This window comes from Limulus polyphemus, unplaced genomic scaffold, assembly GCF_000517525.1.
Source record: "Limulus polyphemus unplaced genomic scaffold, Limulus_polyphemus-2.1.2 Scaffold2591, whole genome shotgun sequence".
Classification (NCBI taxonomy): Eukaryota; Metazoa; Arthropoda; class Merostomata; order Xiphosura; family Limulidae; genus Limulus; species Limulus polyphemus.
The window spans coordinates 129,095-155,376 of record NW_013668201.1 but is presented as its reverse complement, the minus strand read 5'-3'; the positions used below and the strand labels follow the sequence as shown (position 1 = coordinate 155,376).

The following is a 26,282-nucleotide window of genomic DNA, read 5'->3' as shown; positions in this document are numbered from 1 at the left end:
GTGAATTATAGCGTGTATTAAAGTTAAAATGACTGTGGAAATTAAGTGAATTGCAAAGTTATATTGAGAAAGAATAAACTAGTTTTATTTAAGAAAGGACTTGTATCGCTGAAGTTTCTCGGGAAGAATTTCTACGGGAAATTAACAAACGAACAGAAGCGTAACAATAGGAAGGAGGAAGAGGTCTGAATAGGTCCTCCCAGGTCGCGCACAATGATTAAAATACCAATGCAAACAAGGGGCTATTCTCTCTGTTAGCAGAAATATTCTTCTTTTGAACAGGCTTGGATTAGACATAAATAAATTCGCAGCTCTGGAAACACTGTTGCCAAGGGATACAAGAAGTGAGTGTCAAAATTACAGAATAAACCTACACTAGCGACGTTAGGCGTTGGGGAACATAAGCAAATGTCTTTAACGTTCGTTCCCAAGTTGGTATACATTTACAGGAGGTAAAAATGGTCATTTCAAATATTTTTCATTTACAATTCTCTTTTGAGAAAACAGTGTTAAGAGCTTAACTAAAGGTTGAAGTAGGTTATACTTACAACTCTGTTGTAAGTTAACTTTATGCAGTCAATTGTTTTGACTAATATTACCAATAATAATATTATTATTATTAATAATGTAGAGTGGAGTGAGATATTTGACTATTCCGATATTTCCCATTGTCATTACTATAAATGAATATGGAGATTGATACGACATGAACAACAAAAGAAATGGATTGAAACCTGTGCATGACTTAGAATATATATTTTTTGTTGTTTCATGCTAAGTATTATCCTGTTGTTTATATATGTTTGTAATCTTCACTGCCATTATGGGTGTAATGTAATGTTATCTTGCCAGCCATTAATTAAAGGCACTGTGAATGAAATTAAAAGAATAATAGTAACCGTATTCTTTCTGTGCTACTTATATTTATTTACTTGTTTTGTTTAACAGTACACTCATGTATATAGACAGTTGCAGTGTATATAGAATTTACAAAGTAAATGCACAGCTGCAGTGCTTGAATAAAAGTTAAATCTGCACTAAATAGATGACACTAAGTTAGGCTATGATACGTGTAGTGTCATAGCTGACACCAAGTTAGGTTTTCTTTGGTTAGAATTGTTTTTGGCAAGGCACTTCAGAATTTAAGTTAGATAATGTGGTTTTAAACATGTTACAGAGCTAATGTGATAGTAACAGATATGTCTTAATAATAAACACTAATTCAAATGAAATGGTTCAAAAGTCTATTCACTCTCCCTATTTCCAATTATAAAGTGGATGTTTAATTAGATGTTTGCAAAGCCATTCACTTTTCCAAGTTTTTGTTGACTTTCAAAGACATTTGAATGTTTATGTTTTGAAAAATTATGAAAAGTTTAAAGTGAAATACACCACAACATTTTTACTTGAATGACTATTATGTGTTAGACTTTGCAAATTTAATTGTAAGATTATTTTATTACAAAATTTATTAATTAAGATGTAGATGATGCCATTATTAAGATGTTTACATCAATAATATTTAGATTTCTGTCATGTAGCCACCCTTCAATAATTAACTAGTTTTTCCTCAAAACATACTGATGTGATTTTCTCAGCTAATCCATGTGATGTCTTATCAAATATTCTTTCAAAATCTGACTTCATCCAGATAACAAGTAATGTCTTAAAAAAGTTAACAGACTAGTTAGTTAAGATTTCTCCTTAGTGGACCCATGTCGACTTTTTTTTTACATCTTTTTTCACAAAATCGTCTTTTATCATGCTAGAGTATTTCCTACTAAAGATATAAGACCAACTGGCCTATGATATCCAGAGCAATCTTTATTTGCAACATTAGCAACTTTCTAATCGTTGAGTTCATTTATTGATTACATTAATTTGTCTGTTATTATCACGAGACTAGGACAGTTGGAATAATCAGAAACATTAATTTCATTTAGTTGATTATTTTATTTGGTTTTGACACTATCCAGTTAAGCCGAATAACCTTGAATTAATCAAAAATAATCATAGAATTAAGAAATCATAATGGCAATATTTTGATAAGTTGGTTATTTTCAAGATATAAATCAATTTAATTGAATTTAACATAATCAGTGTTTTATGTGACATGAGTTAATGCATGCACGGCTTATATGTAATCAATTAATGAAGTTAATTGTCCAGTTCTAGCTTTAAACTTTGACCTTAAAACTCTGGGATGAAGCATTTAGTGGTCTTGGTGTTGTATTTGTATCTATTTTTTATTCCTCAGTCTTTTTACTTTTCCCCAAGGGATTAATATTTACACGATTCAGTTCAATTCCAATATTTTTCATAGCTTTCTGAGAGTCAGAAATAATGATAAGATACTCTTTTGTAAAAATAAAACATTTAAAAGCTTAGCTGTCTCATAGTCTTCAATAAAAACTTTGCCATCAGCATCTTTTAAGGTCTCAATATCCATTTGAATATTTTTCTTACCTTTACATAATTAAGAAGTTTTCAGTTTTCACATTGTCAGCCACCATTTTCTCATAAGTTATTTTTGATTTCCTTATTTCTTTTTCAATTATATATCTAGTTTTCCTGTATAATTCTGTATATCTTCCATCCTATCTGTCAAGTTAAACTCCTTAAACTTTGATATGATATTTATCTCCGATTTCTCCTTTACATCAGTGGAAAGCTAATTAGATTAGAATTTCAATGTTAAATCTTTTCCTCATTTTAGTAATATCTACTTTGAAATAAAACAATTTATCTTTAAAAATTTCCCAGATCCATCTTAAACCATATTTTCATTCATTATTCCAAATTACTAATGATAAGTTACATGACTTCAAAATTGTCATTCTGAAAACTAAACAAATGGATGAGTGTCTATAAGACTGGAATGTGGCCCAAACTTGTTTTCAAATAAGAGTATGTTTATGCTATATTAATCACATAATGATTAATGTTTGTTTCTTATAAAATTCTTCAACTTACAGAGAGTCAAATTTAGCCATTTAAAAAAGAAAATTTGTTGAGATGTTGTTGCTCATTTCAGTCCACAGTGAATCCATTCCAGAATCAAACTCAATTTTTATATATGATTTCAGTATTTGTTGCAAAAAGTAGATTTGTTTGGCCTATTTACAGTCTTAACTTTTATTTGTATACTATTTTATGATTAAATTTTTGCAACTGCTATGGCCCAGCATTCAGACTAAGAGTGATGCTATTTCAAAAGACATGGTAGAGTATGCAAATAATTGAAGGACAACATGAGCAAAAATTTCACTGATGAAGCTTGGGTCAGAAGTGAATGTCAAATGAACTTCTATAAAAGATTAGTTTCCTCTAAATTTTAAGATAGACCCTTGATAATGAAGACAACTCAAGAGTAACAAACACAACATGCAACACCTTTAAGCAGTCCAAAGTTCATAGGGCTACTTGATATGTGCACCAATGCTTTTGGACTTGAAAGTTGTATAAATCACCTAATTAGCAATTGATTTACACCAGAAGATTGTAATCAACTTACTAATAAAAGACACAGGCATGAATGTCAGTGACCAAGACATAACAAGTTTTTCATGTGGATCTATGATAAGCAGCTCAGGTTTAGTTTTCTGACAATCCATTGAGTGTACGTGACAGTGAATATTACAGTCTCACTGGAATATATAGAGAGAACCATCTGCATTGCTTTTAAAGTTAATGTCTCCCATGATTATTACGTCAGTATCATTATTAGTAAGAACCCCGAATTTTTATGAAGTAATTATGTTTTGATTTGTTGTATTGTTATTATAACTATTAGAAATCACCATGTAGAATTTGCTACATGTAGGCCCATATTTCATCATTCCAAGTAAAAAGTATGCCCTAAAACATGCCAGAGTTATTCACAGGGTATTTTTTTTTATGGAAGGAATTTATCACTACCTTTGTTAATCAACAATGAAGTAACATAGTAAAACATATTTCAGAAACAAAGTTATGAAACTTAATAAAATATACTGAGATTTATTCTTTTGCAAACTGTTGCTTTAAGCTTGATTAGACAGAATAGCATTAATGAAGTTAAAGAAAGCAGGACAAATAGAAAGGTTGTGTTAAGATGTATCAGCTATTTTTCACCTTTGTTGCTCTAGTTTATTATCAAAAGAAAAATATATAATATTAGACTAGAATAGTATTTGGTTTGTGAAGACCATAAAAATAATAATTAAGAAAATATGTTGACAGGTAGGGGAAAATGTGGTAAGACAGTAACCTTCAGTAAAATAGCCACCCATGTATATCATCAGTTATGACATGCTGCCATCAGAGTGAATTGTACGTAACTATTGTTCATGTGACCCTGTGCATAAAAATCACCAGTAGGTAGTGCAAATGTAAATGATAAAAAGCAAAATTTAAATATTTTGTTTTTGAACAACTGTGATCTAAGGTGTTACTCCACACTAATGATGCATATTTCTGTCTTAAGGTTTAGCTCTTAATGTATGCCATTGCCCCACACTAGTACCCATGATCTTTTGCACCATTGTTCTGAATAATGAACATCTTGTGAATGGCTTTCTCTATCTCTGTTAGGAACATTAAATAATTCAGGTTAATTAAGTGCAGCATTTATTCTAAGTTGCAGTTATTTTGAGTTAGATGAGGGCCATTTTACCTCATCTTGGATATCTATTTTATCCTACCTTATAGGTAAAACAGACCCCCCAACCACAAAAATTGCATTTTTTCAGGAGTTAATAAAAGTCTGTATTCAGTCTTTGTTTTAACTAGAAGTTACATTTATAGTTAAAACCTTTTGATTTTTCATGATGTTCATCTTAATTGGTGAAACTGCTTTCAGAGTTCAGGTGGCCATCTTATCTCACCTTCCTTTACTGTGTATTTCCCAGTTTGATAATTTTTGGTGATGAGAGAAATATGAAATCCAGCATTTACGGTTGAAACAAATTAGTGGTATTATAGTCAAAGAGCTCAAGTGGAGCATTTAAAAGCATGTAGTCAAGCTATGTGATTGGTTGATTTCGAAAATCATATGAAGATTGTATCCACCATACAATAAAGTTACATGCCAGTAAACTGCAGATATGACTGGTAAGCAAAGAACAAAAGTTCAGTTTTTCCTCTGAAAATACACATGAATATATTAGTTCAATATGTGCATAATATATATATATATATACATTTGTTTTTTTAAATGAGTATACTTGAGTTGTGAAAATATTGTTCTACTTATGAAGATAATTGTAGTTATTAAACCAAAATGGATTGCAGAATGAGGTGTCTACTCCTGACTTCATGCTGTGAATTTAGATTTTATATAATTCTTTCAGTTATGAACTCCAGAAATGGTTTGCATGTTGTGTTTTTACTGTGTGTATAGTTAAAATTCTTGGACAGTGGTATTTGTTGAAAAGATTTGTGGAAGTCAATGCTATATTTAAGAAGTAGTATTGTGATTCTTACCTTAGTTGAAATATTATCTTTTGTCCATACAATCTTTTCAAACGATGCTCTATATTTATTTGTTGAAAACATATAGATCTTCATATAGAAGATGGTAAAAACTGAAATTTCTCGTAAGTATTAAAATTTCAGTGTTCATTATTCTGCATTTATTGAAATATTTAAAACATTTAAGTGGGAAAACATTCATAAGGTTTTCCACAATTATCAATACTATGACAGGTGTACAAGGCACATAATTTGAGAGGGGATTATGATTCTAATATGCTTATTGGCAGAAAAGAAATTATGCATATGTTTTGAAATTATTGTGAATTTTAATCATTTTAGCCAAAATGTACCACTCTTGTACACATACCTTGATGCATTTAAGCATGATTTTTTTTACATCTAATGATCACCCAAAAATGCAATCTGTCTCTGTATACTGGAAATGGAGGGGGGTTTCAGTTACTCCATTCTTTACAGTATAATAATTTTTTTCAGAAATTCTAGAAAAATAGAGTCAATTTGTATACCTCTAATAATGTTGATAATTGTGGTAAGACAGCTTGAAAGTTAAGATGTTTTTATTGAAAATCCCCGCTGATTTTTCCTAGCCCGTTCCATTGGCTTTGGACAATTTAAAGGGTGACATAGAGATGTAACCATGGAAATATTGAGGATGAATGTAGAATCTTTGTCAGATGAGAAACAGAATACTTTATTTGAAGTCAAATTGCTGGAAAGTGAAGAAGAAACTAGTAAGGCATCACCCAGTAAGTGTTATTTTTAGAATTTGAAACTTATACTTTTTAACATGTTTTATGAAGTATATCATCAAAGACAAAAAATTAAAATGTATTTTTGATTCATTATTTGGCTAAGAATCACCAGACTAAGAAGTTAATTTTCAAGAATTCCATTTTCATGTGGCTGAAAGTTAGTGATAGTGCCATGCATGTATAATCCTTTAAGATGTCATAATGCATATACCATATTCTCAAATTTGTTAGTTTGTAAACAACAAATATTTTTATACCTCATTTTAATTAATAGGAGAAGCTGATTCCTCAGAAAAAGGATTTTGTCATTCCATTGTTGTCCTTGGAAAAGAGAAAGAAGAAATAGAAGAAAAATATAAAGTAACAGATGAGATTGAGGTAGTGTATACATAAAACTTTCCAATATGGTACTTCCCTCCTCTCACAAGATTAGCTATTCTCTACATGTGAACTCTTTTTCTTTATGCATGCCACAAGCCTTCTGTTCCCCCCTATTGGGATTAAATTATTCCAATATGTCTCATGCAAATCATCGTGCATCACTTCTCCACCAATAGGAGTGTGACATATTCACGTGACACATGTGACTCCCTCTATACACCTCTACCAAACTATCACTACTTGTTTGGCAGCAGTTGTGCTTGGACATGTTACTTTGTTTGTTTCAAGTTTCACGTTCAACTTTAGTATACTCATGAAGTGATTTTCATTTAAATTACTTCCAAGTTTATTAAGACTGTTTCTCTACTTGAATTTAATCCCAGTTTATCACAGTCATATTATTATTAATAATTTCAATTTTGGTTGACTCTTTTTGATTATGAATTCCAAAATTCATGTTACCACTTCAGGGGTCTCAGGTGTGGGTGACCCAATGGGAGATTTATCAGCGTTTATTTGCAGGAAAATTGAACGTTACATGGGTCAACCTCTATCTCTGGACCTTGCCCCACCTCCTCCCAAACATGCTGAGCCTGTTCAGGTTGATAAGGACTTGGATCGCATATTTCCACCTCCTGATTTTGCTGTGCCTTCCCATGCCCCTCCTGAGGAGTCAGTTAGGCCTACTATGGTCTTTTTGGATTTCGTTTCTCAGGTATGTGATGTTTTATCCCTTGCCCCTATTTCCTATGAACCACATTCTTCCTTACTACATGACCAATCTTCACATCCCTTGTTGGTTTTTCTCCCCTCCCCAGATATTTGGGTACATGCTGACCAATTTGCCTCATAATTAAGTGACAGGATTAGCATGATTCACCCCCCATGTGCTTCGGATTAGCTTGCTCTTGCATATCATCGTGCAGACTGTTATTTTCTAGACCAACAACTGTTAGGTTTTATTTTACCTGTTTGGGAGGGGGGGGCATGGTGGTCTCTGAATATCCTCTAAGTCTGAACCATGCCCAATTTTCCTGCCTTTGTCTTACCCTCACAACTCTTTTAGGGTATCTCTCTGCCATCCATCTCCTCCCTGAGGTTCTCCACCAAAATCCTGAGGGGTTTTCTGGTGACATTCTCTCACTTCTGAACTGGAGTCAGCCAGCCATACTCATCAGCTGCTCGGGTGGGCTGGTTAATCAAATTGGAGAAGTTCTTCCTCCGTCCTACCCAATATCTTGTCTATTTAGGTGTTTTTCTCAACACTCATCTCAGTCAGGCCCAATCTTCTCCTCTACGACTTTGTTACATGGAATTGTTAGTTTGCCACGTCCTTTCAGCTCAGTCACTTTCTGCTTGTGAGGTTCTATTGCATTTGGGGATGTGGTCTTCAATGGCATCACTGGTACCCCTCGGTCATGCACATATGCGATCCCTTCAGTGGGCTCTTTATGATCAAAGGAACCTTACTTGTGATCCCTTGGCAGCTCCCATTACCCTTCCTCAAACCCTGTTGGATGATCTGCTTTGGTGGTTGGACAAGGCCCATACATCGGCAGGCATCCTGCTTCCTCCTCCTTGTCTGGATTTACATCTTTTCATGGACACTTTCTTTAGGACTGGGGTGCATGGGTCAATGCTTCGGGTCTTTGGTCTGTTGATGAAAGATCTTTGCAAATCAATGCCCTTGAGGTTCTCACGGTCTGTCAGGTTTTGAATTACTTCCTTCCTCTTGACAGACATTGTCTGGTGATGATTAATTCTGACAATTCCAAGGTGGTAGCACATATCAATCACTAATGGGGCACCTGGTCAAGATTTCTCTGTTTTCATACATTGGATCTCATATGTTGGGCCCACATGCACCACATTCATCTCATTGCATGTCATGTTCCAGGTGCTTTCAATCTTGTAGTGGATTGTATTTCCTGCCCCAACAAAATTTATCTGACAAATTGGTCTTTAGCTCCCCTCGTATTTTGGACGGCTTTGCAATATGTAGGGTTTCCACACATAGATGCATGTGCCACAGCCCTCAATCACAAATTACCTCTCTTTTGGTCCCCTGTACCTCATCCTCAGCCTCTGGTGGTCAATGCCTTCAGCCAGAATTGGTCCCACAAATTCATTTATGTTTATCCTCCTATTCGATTACTTCATCAGGTGGTCTCTCTCATCCATACCACTCCATGTCGAGTCCTTCTGATTGCTCCCTGTTGGCCAGATCAACTGTGGTTTCCATGATTACACCAACTGCAACTTTACTCTCCACCCCTTCCATTATCTTTTCATCAACCTCGGCCCCCAGTTCTGCATCCCGCCGTTCATGTCTTTCATCTTCACATCTGGCTTATATACGGTCCTTGGTAAGGAGATCAGGTTTCTTTCATCGAGTAGCTTTCATTTTGGCTCATTTCATATGTTCTTCTGTAATGGAGGTGTATCAGTGCAAATGGAAGGTGTTCCACAGTTGGTCTACTACTTGGGGATTCCCCACTGAGTGACGTACTGTGGCTGAGTTTCTCACTTGGCTTTTCAACCAGGGGTTTTTGGTCTCTTCGATCTCGGGTTATCGGGTTGCCTTATCCTATACCATTTGTTTTCAAGATACTATAGAGTTTTTACTTCCCCTGTCCTTACCATGTTAATGTATTCCTTCCAGATTTGTCATTCTCCCAGACAGCCTAGTCTTCTGGACTGGGATATTAATATGGTCCTCCTTCCCTCACTTTACCTCCGTTTGAACCTATTTCCACCTCTCTATGTTTCATCTTTCCCTTATAATGTATTTCCTTCTCCTCTTAGCCTGTGGACGTCGAAAGTCTAATCTGTTTGCCATTGACATTCCACATACGCTTTACCACCACACCTATCTTCTCCTTTATCTGGATTGTTTCTTCCTCTCAAAGATCTTCTACCCTCACCAATTGGGTTCAACATTTGATTCAATTAGCTTATTCCTCCTTATCTTCTTCCCACCGGAATTTGTTCAGGGCATCTTTTCATCAGATTCAATACCTCATGTTTTCCCTCACATCTCATCTTCGTCAGCCATTAGAGAAAATCCTACAATCGGGCATGTGGACTACACCTAATATGTTCATCTCCCATTATTTACACCATATCGAGGTTTCTTCTTCGAGTTTTCGTCTTCTACCTTTGGACCTTCTTCAAGCTTTGGGCAACTTTGATTGGGTAAGTCTATATTCATACATTCTTTTCATTTCAGGGGTCTTTGCTTTATTAATTTGTTATAGGGATCCTGCACTGCACAGTCATGTTGACTCATGCTTTAACTACCATGGCTTCACAATGCTCACTGTTGGGTTGAGGTGTTCCACAAGAATGCTTGGAGGTGAATAACCTGGTAATGTAATTGCTTCATAAGCTTGTCCATTCTGGACCGTATCATCCATAGATTGCATGGGTAAAGCAGAAGGGGATGGCTGACTATCCCTGCCATGAATAAATGAGTATGGTCTGCTTTTCAAAGTAGGATTTTGTGGTCACTCATTGCACTGTCTCAGGTAATGATGTTTCTCCAGACTCCACTACATTCTCACCCCTCTTTCTTCTAGTGGGATATGGGAGTCCTTACCACTTTCCAGTTCCAAACTGCTGGGGTGATCAACTGAAGAGGCACCCTCCTGTATGGGTTCCACACAAAGATGGCTATAACCATTCAGTGCAGAGTTAAGTGGTGGTGTTCTGCGGGTGTATGATGTGATATCCTCCACTGTGTGTTATACAATCACTAAGGAGCGATACGTTAATTTGCAGTTCACCTCTTTGATTTGGAGTCCTCATCCTACCCCTGCATGGATGTTGGTACACTATGACTGGGGTTTGGATTGAGAATAGAACCAATCAAAATCAGTCCTTACACATGTTTATGGTTGTCTAAGTTCCTCCCTCTATTATACTCCTTCTGTGTTGTGGGTCACAGCAGAGGTAAGGGGAATTGTTTTGGTTCTGTCCTTTTTGCTATCTCTCATGTATCTTCTTCTGAGGATGTTATTACTTTTTGAATGGATCTGGTTGGTTTTGCTGTTGGGGGAGTTGATTTATATTTGATAGAAGAGTCAGATTCGTAGATCTGATGAGGGGAACTGCACCACATCCAAGTGGGAGAGAACTGAGGCAGGATAGTGATGCTAAACCCAAAATATATATGGAACTTAATCCCACAAAGTATGAAAGTGGGCAAATAAATGGATCTGCCCCTAGGTATAGGTAGAGTGGCTAGAGCATGACAAACTGTACTCAGTAAGTCAACTACCTCCAAAACCCATGCCGCTGGGGACCAACATCCACACGGGGGTAGGATGAGGATCATAATGTCTTCATCTCAAGTTCAAGAGCCCAGAGGGAATCTGGAACCCCTCTGACTCCAGAACATGACACGTGTTAGCTTTGATATATCGAACTGAGGACCTGACATGTGGTATCGAAAGGATGCTCATTTTCAGGGGTATACTTTGGATGCTTTTGGGGGGTACTTCTGTCATTCCCTGGCACTGGTCCCTCCACCTTATCAATGTGCCATATCAGAAGTTATAATTTTCCTGAAAATGTATTTCTGATAGGAATTTCCCTCTTCTCACACTTCTCACCCTTCCTCCCCACTTTCCTCTGATGTTTACATCTTCTGCCAAACTTCGAAGTGATAGTTTAGTAGAGGCGCACAGAGGGAGTCATATGTGTGACGTTCCTATTGATGGAGAAGTGATGCATGATGATTTGCATGAGAGACTTGTTGGAATAATTTGATTCCAATAGGGAGGAGCATGTGGCATGCATAAAGAAAAAAGTTTGCATATAGAGGGCAGCACTGGACGAGAATAGGTCATCTTGTGAGTGTAGGGAAGTACCTATCGGAAATACATTTTCAGTATAGGAAAATTATAACTTCAATAATTTTCGTGCTGGAGAAAGATAACTGTAACTGAGAGAACAGCTAAATAGTATTTTAATTCAAATATTTTTTATGTTGTCCATCTTCTTAACATCTAATCATTTCTGATGGTGTTCACAGTCACAACTATAGGGTCAGAGCAAGTGTGACAAAACGTTGTAGGATGGGTTGGACAACAGTTGTAATATTAAGACAAAAAAAAACGAAAATTATAGCTGTTCAGTCTTAATGTGATGTTTTTATGACATAGAAAAAATTGGACTGAGTTCCACATTATGTTTTGTTTATAAAAGTTAAACATTTTATTCTTTTCCTTCTCTTAATGAAACTTTAGCATTGCAGGGATTGATATTAGCATGTGTTAACTACTAGATGTGGTCAGGAGTTTATGTTAGCAAAGAGAAAAACTTGTATAATGAGTTGAATATCAGAAGTTGTTTGCCTCTTTAAATTTTGCAGTAAAATTACTACTACATAAAGTGTTCTGGAACAAATAATAAATTATTTTAGTACATAGCTAATTTTGTTTACCTGGTGAACATTCACTGATTGCTCCTTCTTAAGGATACTGATACAGGGTATGAACAGTGTTTATAACACTGTTGTCAGTACATGAACAAAGGTAGGAACACATTTTATTGAACTAATATTAAAAGCACTGTGTTAACACTAGCATAGATATCTGAACAAAAGTGTATGAAAATAATAATGAAAAAAACAAAGAATACTAGCAATTTAAGCAGAGAAGAAATTGTAATATCTGAAGGATAATAACTTGCCACAAAGTAAAGGTTATAGTTAGCCATAGTGATGTTAAATGTAATTCATGTTTATTACAGTAGTAGTCTGTGTCAGTTGACATTTGGTTTAGGAAAGTAATTTATTTTGTAGTATCACAAATGTTATGTAATGTTAAGTTTAATAGGCTAAGAAAAAAAATCTCTTAGTTTGGTTAAATGTATTGTTTCACATCATACCTAACTGATTGAACTAAAAAACAAAATAATCTTATTGTTTATAGTATGATGATGTGATCAAAAATTTATAGTATCTTCTGTATTTGTAGTAATTTAAATACATTATTTCTGGCCCTCCAGTGGCACAGCGGTATGTCTGTGGACTTACAACGCTAGAAACCAGGTTTCGATACCCATGGAGGGCAGAGTACAGATAGCCCATTGTGTAGCTTTGTGCTTAACTACAAGCAAACATTATTTCTGTGCAGCTCCAAGAAGACTCATATATAAACAATGCATTTGTTCATTTAAACAAAATATATTTCTATAGCCTTATATTTGCTATGAAACTGTCATCCCATGAAAATATAATGATCCATGTCTTGTTTTTCAAGTTCTTTTTATTTTCTTTTAGTGGTTTTAATACTAATGTCCTTAGTTGCCATCTTCTTGTGATATCACAGTATGTGATCTAAACAGTTTCTAATAAAACTCAACTTTGAATGTAGCCAAGACCAATGGTAAAAACTGATTGGATAGATATTAGTCTGTCTACTTCAGTATAGTGGTTGTAAAAATATTTTATGATTTGTCAACATAATATCTACCTGGAGTAGTGCATTAGTAGGGGTGAACAAAGGTTCCTTGACAAATAAACGTTTATCTCAGATGTGAAAATAGACATGCCCAATCTGAAAACCAATGAAAAGAGGAAATTCTTAGTTTCAAAGTTATGTAAACAACTTGTCAATAATTTATTTAGGGATTTTTCAGCTTTTAAATTAAGAAGAAGTAGTCTTATAGAATTACATTTGAAGGATGAACACTGATTTTAGAAATAATTCCCTAGTATGGAAATTTCTTTGTAGTCTTTTGTGACATTTTTCTTATTGCTGATGTTACATTTATATTGTATTATTTAATTTTGAAAGTTATAAATATATTTTTTACAATAATAACCCAGGAGAGGTATTTAGCATTGGCTAGAATGTAGGCATATAGTTGCACAATGAAAACTGATCATTCATCACTTCATTTGTTCTGAGGTTAGGGCGCTCGACTCGTACTCTGTAGGTCGCGGGTTCGAATCCCCATCACATTAAACATGCTCGCCCTTTCAGCCGTAAGGGCATTATAATGTCACGGTCAATCTCACTATTCGTTCATAAAAGAGTAGCCCAAGAGTTGGTGGTGGGTGGTGATGACTAGCTGCATTCCCTCTAGTCTTACACTGCTAAATTAGGGACGGCTAGTACAGAGAGCCCTCGTGTAGCTTTGCGTGAAATTAAAAACAAACAAACAAACAGTCAGTTGTTCTGTATGTGTGTATTTTTTAATTAGGTTATGTAATTGCTTTAGTGGACCAAAAAAGTTTCCAAGATGAAATCCCAAATATAAATATTATAACGAATCTAAAACAATTCAAATTGATTAGAAATATAAAATATAACTTTTTAATCAATATTAAAAACACATTCCAGTTTAAGCATTTCTTTCACATTTTGTAACGGGTTTTATGTTGTGTAGAACAATGATTACATATTACAAGGACAAAAGCTGCACTTTTATTTTTAAGAAAAACTGTTGTACTGTATGTTTTAGCCTGAAAAACTTAAAAAATGTGAAATCTAAAACAAAAAAGTATTTTTGATATTTTTTTTATAAAAAACTGTTTTTACAGTGATCTTTTGTAAAATTCTGAAGCTGAAAAAATCATACAAATACTAAATATAATTGAATGATTTTTTTACATATATATTACACAAACTTAATAAAGTTTTTCAAGTTTTGTGAGAAGTTTTATTCTTTAATATGTTTAAAAAGCTGTATTGGGCCTAGCTGATTCTGCAGAAGGGGCATAGGGCTTCAGATCAGTTTACCTTTGCCTAACATCAGGCTGAATGTCTGTATCTAGATTCTCAACAGTTAGGATCAATTTTGCCCATGTGGGGGAAAGACTCTGATTATCCTGTTCATTTATACCTTGCCCAATTTTCCCGCCTTCATCTTACCCTGTCGACTCTCCTACAGTACTTGTCTACCATTCACCTCCTTTTCGAGGTGATCCACAGAGATCCTGAGAGTTTTTGAGTTTGTCTCTTCCTAATTACCTCCATGTTGGCACGTTTGTCTTCTTTGGCTCTATCCTTACATACATGGTTTTCTGTTGTTGGAATCTCCTGGAGAGGGACACTGCTTTGTCCAAAGTTTGCTTACCACTTACTTATCTCCTGAACTTATGTATGACCCCTTCTGTACAGTGGTATGTTTTTAGTAATATCCCTGAGACTTTGGAATTCCATGTGGAGTCAGTTTAACAACACACTACCCTTTTGTATGTTTTTTGTCGGGTGGTCAAGGTTTTTGCCCGACATTTGCATGCTCAGAGGTTACTCTTCCATCATTACATGGACGTTCTATTAGCTCGTTCTGACTAGGAGTCCATCCATCAGACTCATCTGTTGTTCCTGAAGGCAGCTTGTGTAAGTTGGTTAATCAAATTAATCAAACAGGAGAACTCATTCTTTATACCTACACAATATCTTGTCCATTTAGGTGTCTTTTTTTTTTCAACATTCATCTCAGTCTGGCCCAACCTTCTCCTCTTTGACTTGGTTTGATAGAGCTTTCAGTTTTCCATGCCCTTACTGCTCCCTCTCTTATAGCTTACGAGGTTCTATCGCTTTTGGGGATGTGGTCTTCCATAGAAGCCCTTATCCTCTTGGGTCAAGCACATATGAGGTCTCTTCAGTGGAATCTTGTGCGGGATCCATTGGAAGCTCCTATTTCCCTTACTCCTTTGATTGTAGGCAATCTACATTGGTGATTGAACAAGGCTCACATGTTGGCAGGTGTTCCATTTCATCCAGATTTGCATATCTTGCTAGACACCTTCCTTCAGGCTGGGGGTCGATCAGCAGGAGGCTTCAATTCAGTGGTCTCCAGCCAAAAGATCTTACCATATCAACATCCCGAACATGCTGGTTGTACGTCATGCTTTAGATTATTTTCTTCATCTTGCCAAGAATCGTCTGGTCATGATCCATTCCAACAATTCTAAAGTGGTGGCTTATATCAATCACCAAGACAGCACCCATTCTCCTTCTCTTTGTGGTCGAACCTTGGATCTCCTTTTTTGACCTACATGCTTGGTATTTATATCTTTGCGTGTCATGTTCTTGGTGCATTCAATCTTGTTGCGGATCGTCTTTCCTGTCCCAACAAAGTTTATCCAACAGAGTGATCTCTCGACCCTCTTGTTTTCCAGTGGCTATGCCTTCATTGGGGTACTCTTCACCTAGATGTATATGTCACATCCTCAATACCAAGTTACCTCTGTTTTGGTCTCTAGTTCCTCATCCTCTCGCTGTTGATGCATTCCATCAAGATTGGACCAACAATTACCGGTATGTTTATCCTCCCATCCATCTTCACAGGGTGATTTCGATCATCCATGCCACTATGTGTCAAGTCCTTCTGAATGCTCTGTACTGGCTGGCACAACTGTGTTTTCCATGCCCCTCCATTACCTCATCTTCTTACTCCATCCCTTCTACATCATCAAGCCCTTCATATCTTCCATCTTCACGCCTGGTTTTTATCTGGTCCCTGGCAAGGAGATCCGGTTTGTTCTGGCAGGTCGCTTCATTTTTAGCTTGTTCCATTTGCCTTTCCTCTAGGGATGTTTATCAACATAAATGCAACATTTTCCACTGTTGGTTTTTGGGTCAAGGGTTCCCCCCGCTTACTCACTGTTCCTTGTATTACAGATTTTCTCCCTTGGCTGTTTGATCAGGGGTCTTCTGTCTCCTCGATCGCTGGTTATTGGGCTGCCTTATCCCACACTTTTTGTTTTTCCAGGTACTGTAAAGTTTTTACCTCTTCTACCCTTTCCCTACTGTTGCATTCCTTCTGGATTAGTATTCCATCTTGGTGTGCAGTCATTCCAGATTGAGATGTGAATGTGGTTTTTCACTGCCTCGTTTCAACCTCGATTTTTTACTTATCTCTTAAGACTTATTTCCTTCCCCTATTAGTCTGTGGACGTCGTTGGTCGGATTTATTTGCCATTGACATTCACATACTCTACGTCATTCCACATATATCCTCCTTTATCTGGATCACTTTCCTTCCCAAAAAATCGGTGGCTTCAAAGGGTAATTCCTCCTTCTGACCAATTTCCCTTCCTTCCATTTCCCACCTTTATCCTTGGTTTGATCTGGATATGCTACTATTCATTCCTTGGCAGACATCCTCTGTTTGTGACCTTTCTCCTTCCACCATGACCAATTTGGTTCAGCTTTTAATTCGATTGGCTTATTCTTCCTTATCTTCTTCCCCTAATTTGTTCTGGATGTCTGTTCACCAGGTCAGGCACCTTACCTTTTCTCAGGCGTTTCATTTCCGTCATCCCTTGGAGGAACTTCTTCAATCGGACATGTGGGCTACTCCACACACGTTCATTTCTCACTATCTCCATCAGATCAGTGTCTTCATCTGCAGGTTATCGTCTTCCATTTGTAGCCATTCTTCAGACTTCAGAGAGACTGTGACTGGATAAGTTATCTCATATATATATATATATCTTTTTTTTCAGGGGCTTTTACCTTTTATTTTTTTTTACTGTCTGGATCCTGCTTTGTGGCGAGTGATGCCTGACCAGGTATGCTTCTCATAGTCAAATCTGCATTGTCAGGCCATGTTTGTAGGTTTTTCCTCATGATATATTTGCTTCATTAATATGCTCGTTCCAGACTGTACTCACTCATGGCCTTCATGAGAAAGCAGAAGGGGATAGCTGCCTATCCCTGCCATGCCTTTGATTAGATAAATCATGTATGGTCTGCTTTTCAAAATAGGGTTTTCATGGTCACCTGTTGCACTATCTGTAGTGTTGACATTCCTATGGACCCTCCACTACATTTTCTTTCCATCTTTTTCTTCCAGTGGAGTATGGGAGTCCTTACCACTTTCCAGTTCCAAGCTGCTGAATGTGATAATGATACGATACAAAAATGATAAAATCATTCCATTGATAGTAGGGTGTTGTTGTTGTGCTGCTGTAGATGAGATTTCCTCCAATCTGATGCTTCATCTCTGTACAAGTTTATCAGAGGGGATGTTGTAGCTTTGGAGTGAGCAGTTAAAATTGCAATTCACCCATTCAATTGGGATCCCTCAACCTACCTTCACATGGAAGCTGGTTCACAGTGGCTAGGTTTTGGATTCAGAATTGATCCAATCAACATAAGTCCTAACACATGCATTATAAGTCTCTGTTTCCTCACTCAATTTTACTCTTGTTTTCTTCACCCATGTTGTGGGTTACAGTGGTGGATCTTGCAGATTAATATGGTTCTTTTCCTTATGCTAGCTCTTGATGATTTTCTTATTCTGATGATGTTATTGCACTGGGGGCAGTTCTTGTTGGATTGGTTTTGAGTGAAATAGTTTACATTACAGAAATATCTTTAATATACCGATCATCCTGATGTTGAGTTCCCACATCGGTTAAATGATTTATCACATTGCTATCATTTGTCCCATTCATAGATTGTGGGGTATGAGATTTCCTCCAGTCTGCTGAACTTGAGGTACAGCTGGTATGATCCTCTTTTCTACCCACCAGATGGCTGGGTTTATGTTCTAGTTGAGTTGCTGCCGGTATGATCCTCTTTCCTACCCCCATATGGATGTCGGTTCCCGGTGGCAAGGTTTTGGATTGTGGTTGACTTGCTGGGAGTATGATCCTCATTCCTACCCTGACATGGACGTTGGTTCCTGGTGGTTGGGTTTTTGATTGTAATTGACTTGCAGATGGTATGATCCTCTTTCCTATTCTCACATGGATGTCGATTCCCAGTGGCAGGGTTTTGGATTGTAGTTGACTTCCCAGCAGTATGATCCTCTTTCCTACCCTAACATGGACATTGGTTCCTGGTGACTGGGTTTTGGATTGTACTTGACTTACCGATGGTATGATCCTCATCCTACCACCTCGTGGATGTTGGTTCCTGGCGGTTTGGGTTTTGGATGCAGTTGATTTGCCATACACAGTCTGTCGCATCCTAGCCACTTTACACCTAGGGACATATCTATTTACTTTCACCCACACTCTAATACAATATTAAATTGAAATTTGTAATATGGTGATTTGTATCCCTATCCCACCATTGTTCTCTCCTGTAGGGATGTGATCCTCACTTTTTCCACCAAGATCTGTGACACCTCATTCCACACTGTGCGACAAATATACCTGCTACAGATGTGGTGCAGTCTCACACATATGATCTTCTAAGGTGAAGATCTCCTCTTTAAGGTGTTCTTTGGATGTTTTCAAAGAATGCTTCTTTGTTTTCCCTTGCAGCAGTCCCTCCACCTGTTCAATGTGGGATTCTAGCTATTTATATGAGAAGAGGTAATGTACTGTATTGGAAGATATAATTTTCCAATGCTGAAAATGTATTTCCGATAGGTACTTATCTCCCTTCACACTTCCCACCCTTCCTCCTCACTGAAAACTGGTGCTTCCATTTTCTGCCAAAACTCAAAGTGATAGTTCAGTAGAATCGAATAGAGGTAGTCACATGCATCAGGAGAGTGTGTCACACTCTTATTGGTGAAGGGTTGTTGCATGATGATTTACATCCGAGATGCACTTGAACCAGTTGATTGTAAGGTATATGGGAGCGTGCTGCCCTCTATATGCAAAAAAATATTTTTGTAATCCACAATGAATGATAATACCTATTTATGGGAGTGGAGGTAAAGCCCTATCGGAAATATATTTTCAATATAGGAAAATTATAACTTTAGAATAATTTTTATACATGCTGCAAAGAAGTAATTAGATATGATACAACTTCAATTACTTTTCTTCCATCATATAAAATTTAAGTGTCGATTAGAAGGCAGTGACTATATATATGAAACCATTGTTATAAACAAGACTGAATTATTACATTACCCTCTTCTTTTGTGTGTATATGTATGTATGTATATATATATATATTCCTCATGTAAATAACAATAATAAAATAATTATGACTTAAACATTTATGTATTTTCTGTACAACTGGCTATTAACCTGATATAATTGATTACCTATGAGCATTGATTACATGGAGTAGTGTCAGGTGAAATAATTCATTATTAAAAATTATGGTTAAATCGATTAATATCACAAATATAATCAACTAATTTAAAATTGTGTTTCCGATACAGTATCTTCCTTCTAGTCATGCTTTTAGCTATTCTTGTTCAGTGCTGCCCTCTATATGGAAAGTTTCTTCTCATGCCACAAGCCTTAGAACTCCCATCTACCCTACAATCCACGTGGTTCACAGTGTCTTTGCATGAAAATTATCATGTGACAACCCTCCACCAATGGGAGTGAGACAGCCTCTTGATGCATGTGGCTCTCTCTATTCAATTCTATCTATTACTTCTTAGGCAGTTATCAAGTGCAGACTTGTTTAACATGGTGTTGTTTTTCATGCAATATTTTCTTTATATTTGCAAAGTAGTACTTTAACATTTTTTGTTCAATTTGTACAGTTTGTTCACTGTAGTTTTTTTAACCTAGTCTGTTTAATTTAAATTCAGGTTTCTGAAGTTTGCATCCTGACTTCCACATACTGTTACTAATACTTTGTTGGTCAGATTTTTTTCTTCTCTGTATATGTTTATTTTATCAATTCGCCTGTGACTTGGTCAGTTGTTTTTTCTATTTATTAATATCCTTCCAGGAGCATGTCCCTTTTAAGTTTAGGTTCCTGCTCAGTAGTGAACATTACCTGTCCTTGCCTAGTGACTCACTCTCTCCAATCCTGTGTGGTGAGTCCCAGGATTGAGGTTGCATGGTCCCAAATCTAATCGTTCTGCAAACTGTAGTTACATGGGACATGCTGCTGGTGATACATGTGTTCCAGCCTCTTTGCAGTCCTATCTGGGGTTGAAATTGCACAGGTTGGGCCCTAGTAGGTTGATGTTGTGTGGAGTAGCATGGTAAGGATTGTATGCGATGGTCCACCAAAGTTGATTTCAAGGGGTGGCTGACCTCAACAATCTTGATGGATATCCATGGCCTATAATGCACACTGTTGTGATGGGGTGTTCCACAAGATTGCTCCTAGGTTTTTCCTTGTGATATATTTGCTTCATAAACATGCTTGTTCCAGACAGTACTCACCCATGGACTTCATGACTAAAGCAGAATGGGTGGTCTGCTTTTCAAAGTAGGGATTTCGTGGTCACCCACTGTACAGTCTCCTCTGGACTGTCGACGGCATCACCTCCCCCCCATGTTCATCCAGTGAAGTATGAGAGTCCTTTCCACTTCTCAGTTCTGAGCCACTTGGGCAGTGGACCGTGGAAACATCCATTCAGTAGAGAGTAGGGTGATGTTGTTCTGCTGGTGGACATGACATTGATCCTCCAGTCATGCACTCCATCTCCATGTGGTGGGTCCCTAAGGTTGATGTCACTCCCAGCTTCTGTGCAATTCTATCCAGAAGGTGAGGTTGCATATATGTTTTAGTGGTGATCCACTTCTGTGTGGTGGGACCTGGAAGTTGTCATTGCATTCCAACTTCTGTGTGATTACATCTGGGGGATGATGTTGCACATATTTCACAAATATGCTCCACCTCTGTGCAATGGGTCCTTGAGATTGATGATTGATGATGTTGCTTTTGAGTAGATCTGTGTCAGATATAAAAGACTGTTTAGTGTAGGTAGTATTATTAATTAATTAATTTTGTTTGTAATTCATTGATGTCGAGGCTATTGAATGTCATGTTTGCAATCCATTGAGTTCTAGGCTATGGAAATTGTTAGAAGGCCTAAGTGATATACATATAAATAATGGCAACTAGACACGTGGAAACAGAGAAGAAAAGTAACGTCACACCAAAGAGATTTGTCAGAGAAAAGTTAACCATCATGAGAGTGAAAGGCTTAATGGTTGATATTAGAGTGAGATTAACAATTTTGAAAAAGATAAAGAGAATAAGTTGTCTCGTCAAAGGGTGTTCTAAAGTTACTGAACCCGCCTAATTGGACTTTGACAAAAGGCATATGACTATTGGAAGTATGAAAGCAGACGATAATTGGAAGTACAGGATACAACCACAGTAACTCAACAACAATGTAACTGAACTCTACACGAATGCTATCATGATAGAAATAGAGAGAAGAGTAGATTGGCTTGTCAACTGAATTCTAAAGCAATTGATTTGGCCTAAGTGGACTTTTGGCAAGAAGAAGATAACTTTATAGTGTTTAAGATACAACTCTGAACTCCATAGTGTAAAGAAATTTTGTACATACGTTTAACTTGTTTCGAATATATATGTATTATTTGAAAAACAAGTGGAGTGTGTGTGCTGTTTGTTTATTGTTGAATTTATTGCCAACAAGTCAAAAACCCCTACTGTAGAAGAATCTTAACCCAACACGCCCATATACTTACATTAATCCATCAGCTGGTATGATCCTTATATGAGGTTCCGAGTGCGAGTGTGATGGTCCTCATATGAGGTTCAAAATTCCGTAGCCAATAACTCAAATGCGCACCATGATTTTGACAAGCAGCATTCAGGTGTGAATGAGGACCGTCCTCATGGTAATGATGCAAAAGAACTTGACTGTTTTGAGACCTTCTTTGACCAGGAATTGATGTCATTTATTGCCACAGAAACCAACAAATACTACAGGAACATAGTGGATAACTATATTCACACCTAAGTCTCGCATTCATAGATGGGTAGACACGTGTGCAGGAATTGTATTTATTTTTTTGCCTACTTTTATTGATGCCTCTTATAAAGAAACATAGGCGCCAGGACTATTGAAAAATTGACACATTGATTAGAACCCCAATTTTTGGAAAATACATGACCAGATTCAGGTTTCCAAATAGCAATAATCTATATAAATGTATAATGTATAATAATTGAAATGTGACTTTATTTTACAAAATACTAGTCTACTAAAACACAGCCATGACAAGTTACTTTGTATAGACCAAAGGTCACCTTTATGTTATTTGACATGGTAACATGAGTGCACGTGAGCCACGTTGTTGTAATTTCTGTTTTGCTAACCAGGCACGGGTGAAAGGTCAATATAATAAAAATAATGAATATATATATAAATGTATAATGTTATGAGATTTAAGCTAAACATTTATGTTTTCGTGTTCATTCTAGAATGAAAGGCATAATTTATGTTTGTTTCCTAATTTTTTTATGGTGGTTGCAAGATTGGTCACATTTTCTGAACCTGTACAGAGATTAATTACTGAAAATAACAGATAAAATATAAAGTTTTTTCTTAAGAAATATTTGATAACTATCCAGACATTATAAAGATTTCGCGTGTGAAATTTGAAAATTTTTGATGCATAAAAGTATTTTTAATCATAAAATGAAAATTACTTTGCATGATAGACAAGCAAGATGGGAAAAGAAAAAAATGCATGAGAGAAACATTGCTTTATAAACCTTAAGACTTAATAAAAAAAATTGATATTTGGTGTATGAGAACATTGTAATGTTTACTGATTATCTGCCAAATTTCGTTAATGTTCGCTTATTACGCACAAAATAGTTACGAGATCAGTCCCAGGGACCGAACCTGGGTTGAAAAAGTTGATTGATTAGTATAATAACTGCCAAAAATAATTAACTAAACAAAATGTTTTCATTTATTCCAACTATTCATGTCTCTTATGAGAATAATTAATTAGCTGAATGGTAATCGATTAATGAGCCCAATTATTAATTGATTAGAAAATTCTTCTAATTGTCCATCTTTAATTTTCATTATGTAAGTGCTTTTATATCAAATTGTTTTAACCACCGTAGGAACAAAAATTTGTTTTATAGAATCACATATAATGCCAGGAAATCTCTTTTAATGGGTTGTCTCTATGCTTATTTATATAATTTATTGTGCTCTGTTTTGCTAGTTCAGAAGATATTGCAAAGTGAAAACTTTATCCTCTGCAATCTAAAGTAGTGAATGATAGTCATTTTACAAACTAATCATTTAAATAGTTCTTTCATTAAAATGCCTTCAAAATGTTATTTTGATATTTTAGCCTTTCATGTGTGATGTTTATCTAAGAAAAATATTGCTGCAATAAATGTTTCTTCACTGTTATTTTTCACTTATGTTTATTCAAGTATCTTATGTATACATAAAAAAAACAACTAAGTGTATAATTTGTCAAAAGAAATAACTGTACTTTGTTAATGTTTGATAATAATCTCATTAATCTATCCTTATTGTTTCAGAAAACATTTGTGAGAATAAAAACAGAGCAACATGGTGATTTACCAAAAGATGGCATTATTTCCAAGTTCAGTGAGAGTGATGATGACATTCTAGATTGTTCAGAATATGATTATATGAAAGTTAAGAAAGAAAATGAAGAAGCTAAAGAAGAACTACAACAAACTGTGTTTGGGTTTGAAGACGCATCATGTAAGTACAAATATATGAAGTTATTATAAATATAGTAATACCCCATTTAGCACTCAGAAAGGGTTCCTGAGAACAGAGCTCTAAACGAATCAGCTCTAAACAGGGTCATTTTAACATTACATATGTGGAGATATATAGCTGAAGGCATTGTTTCTTACCTGTGTATAATGTATAAGTGCTTTATTTTGGTACTGGTAAACATAGATTGTTATAGTCTAGTATTATTTATTAAAGTAACTGAACACAAACAGTCTTAAAGAACAAAGAAACACATCAAATTGGCATCAATTTGCAAACTGGTGCTGACCCCAGGGTGGAAGGCAGTAGGTAATGAGAGGCAGTGGACATCATTTGCTTCTTTATAATGAAGAACACAACTTCTGTAACATTTTTAAAAATCCTGAATTCCCTCTAGTGTGAGAATTGTGACGTTGTTTCTCTAAGCATCCTCTTTTCTCTATTTTATTCATCACCCACTCCAATAAGTATGTAACCTGTAAACAACCAACTTTAATTTTTACACAGCTCCATGGAAGTTTGTAAACAGTGCATTTTTTAGAATTTTTCTGCTTGTATTAAAGTTTGATTACATATTTTACTAAGAAACTATTATCCCTTGAGTGCAAAGTGATCCATTACTTATTTTACTTTCATTACTTATCTTTCTCTGTCCGTGATGTAAAGGTGGGGCTTATCCGTTCCTGATGTAATTCAGCTTTGAAAATAGGCAGAGCCTAAGGCTAAAAATGATTGAATAGAGGAGATTCTATTCTATGTACATAACTGTAGAGTAAATAAAACTGATTTTAGCAGTAATTTGTGGTTTGTCAACATATTAGTCAGGCAAAGTTCTCATAGAGTGAACAAAGGATTTTAACACTTGGGAACAAACCATAGATCTAAGAATTTTGTGCTGTGTCTCTTTGAGAGTTACAGGAATATTCTTCTGTCAAAAGACATCAGATAGGATGATTTAGGCTTAGTGGGTACAGTAAGCAGTAAGTTATCCAGATGTCACAAATCCTTTTTTATTGAATATATTCTTAAGTTTATTAATTCAAACAGAACACTCAAATACAAGAGTTCCTTATTCACTAGAAATCAACTTTAACTATAATATACAAACTGGTCTTGATCAAAAATATTTTGGACAATGTATCATGCTACAATGCTTCACAGATGTAACAGTGACTCTATTTCGTTAAGTTGAGATTATGGCTCTCTGATACATTATTGTCAGTCATACTCTGTTTGTATGATTATTAGCTTAAAGTCAGTTGCTTCAACTGGATAGAAGTTTGTTTTCAAGGAGAACCATGTTTTTGTTTTATTATTATTGATCATGCCTGGAAAGTGCAACTTTCAACAGAATTGGGAAGACAGTTTTGCCCATGCTTCGTGGGTTCAGTGTGTGTGCCTAACAATATTTACATGGCTCATTGCATGTTGTGTCAGAAAAAATTCATATTTCAAATATGGTAGGAGCTGCATTAAAGTTAAATATGAAAAGTCAAAAGCTCAAAAGCATTGCAAATGCTGTGTTAGGAACAAAAATCTTGGTTAATTTTGTAAATAAGCCCAAGTCTACGAGTGTTGAAAAAGCAAAGCAATACTTGACACCAAGTACTATCCCCCCCCCCCCAAAGTAAACAAGCAACTTTTAGTAAGTCAAAATGAGTGCTTAGCAACTGAAGTCCTGTGTGCACTGAAATGTGTAACATCTCACTACATTTACTATAGCCATAGTACCAGTCATTGCTAACTCTTTCAGCACAGGCTCGGTCCCTGAGACCGACCTTGTAACCATTTTGTTTGTTATAGTTTTCATGCTATAACTTTTAAATTAGTAAGCGATTGTTAACAAAATTTGGCAGATTATCAGTAAACATTACAATGCTTTCATATGCAAAATACTATTTTTTTTTATTAAGTCTTAAGGTTTGTAAAGCAATGTTTTTCTCGTACCTTTTTTTTCTTTTTTGCATGTTGCCTATCCAACATGCAAAGTAATTTTCATTTTAAGATTAAAAATGCTTTGTGCATCAGAATATTTTCAAATTTCACATGCAAAATCTCTGTTAATGTCCAGATAGTTATCAAACATTTCTTTAGAAATTTTTTATATTTTAATGTTATTTTCAGTAACAAATCTCTGTACGGTTTTGGTCAATTTGACTGATCTTGTAACCACGTTTGAAAAATTAGGAAATAAATAGAAATTATTTCTTATTTGTTCTAGAATGAACACAAATTATAAAACAAAATCATAAATTTTCAGACTAAATAGCTTAAATCTCATAACATTATACATTT

At 35.8% G+C, this 26,282-nt stretch overlaps 1 protein-coding gene across 5 annotated transcripts in view; it reads left to right on the top strand.

Annotated features, from left to right (window-relative positions):
* The first annotated feature begins 431 nt into the window (after positions 1-431).
* Positions 432-26,282, top strand: part of LOC106467376 (zinc finger protein 883-like) — a 34,005-nt gene continuing 8,154 nt past the window's right edge. Inside the window, exons 1-4 of one of the 5 annotated variants that reach the window (XM_022395547.1) lie at positions 432-452; positions 6,063-6,221; positions 6,502-6,605; positions 23,780-23,969. In XM_022395547.1, the coding sequence (XP_022251255.1) occupies positions 6,113-6,221; positions 6,502-6,605; positions 23,780-23,969 (403 nt within the window). In that variant the 5' untranslated portion in view covers positions 432-452; positions 6,063-6,112. The other 4 variants (XM_022395546.1, XM_013927725.2, XM_022395549.1 and 1 more) reach the window with 4 other exon arrangements.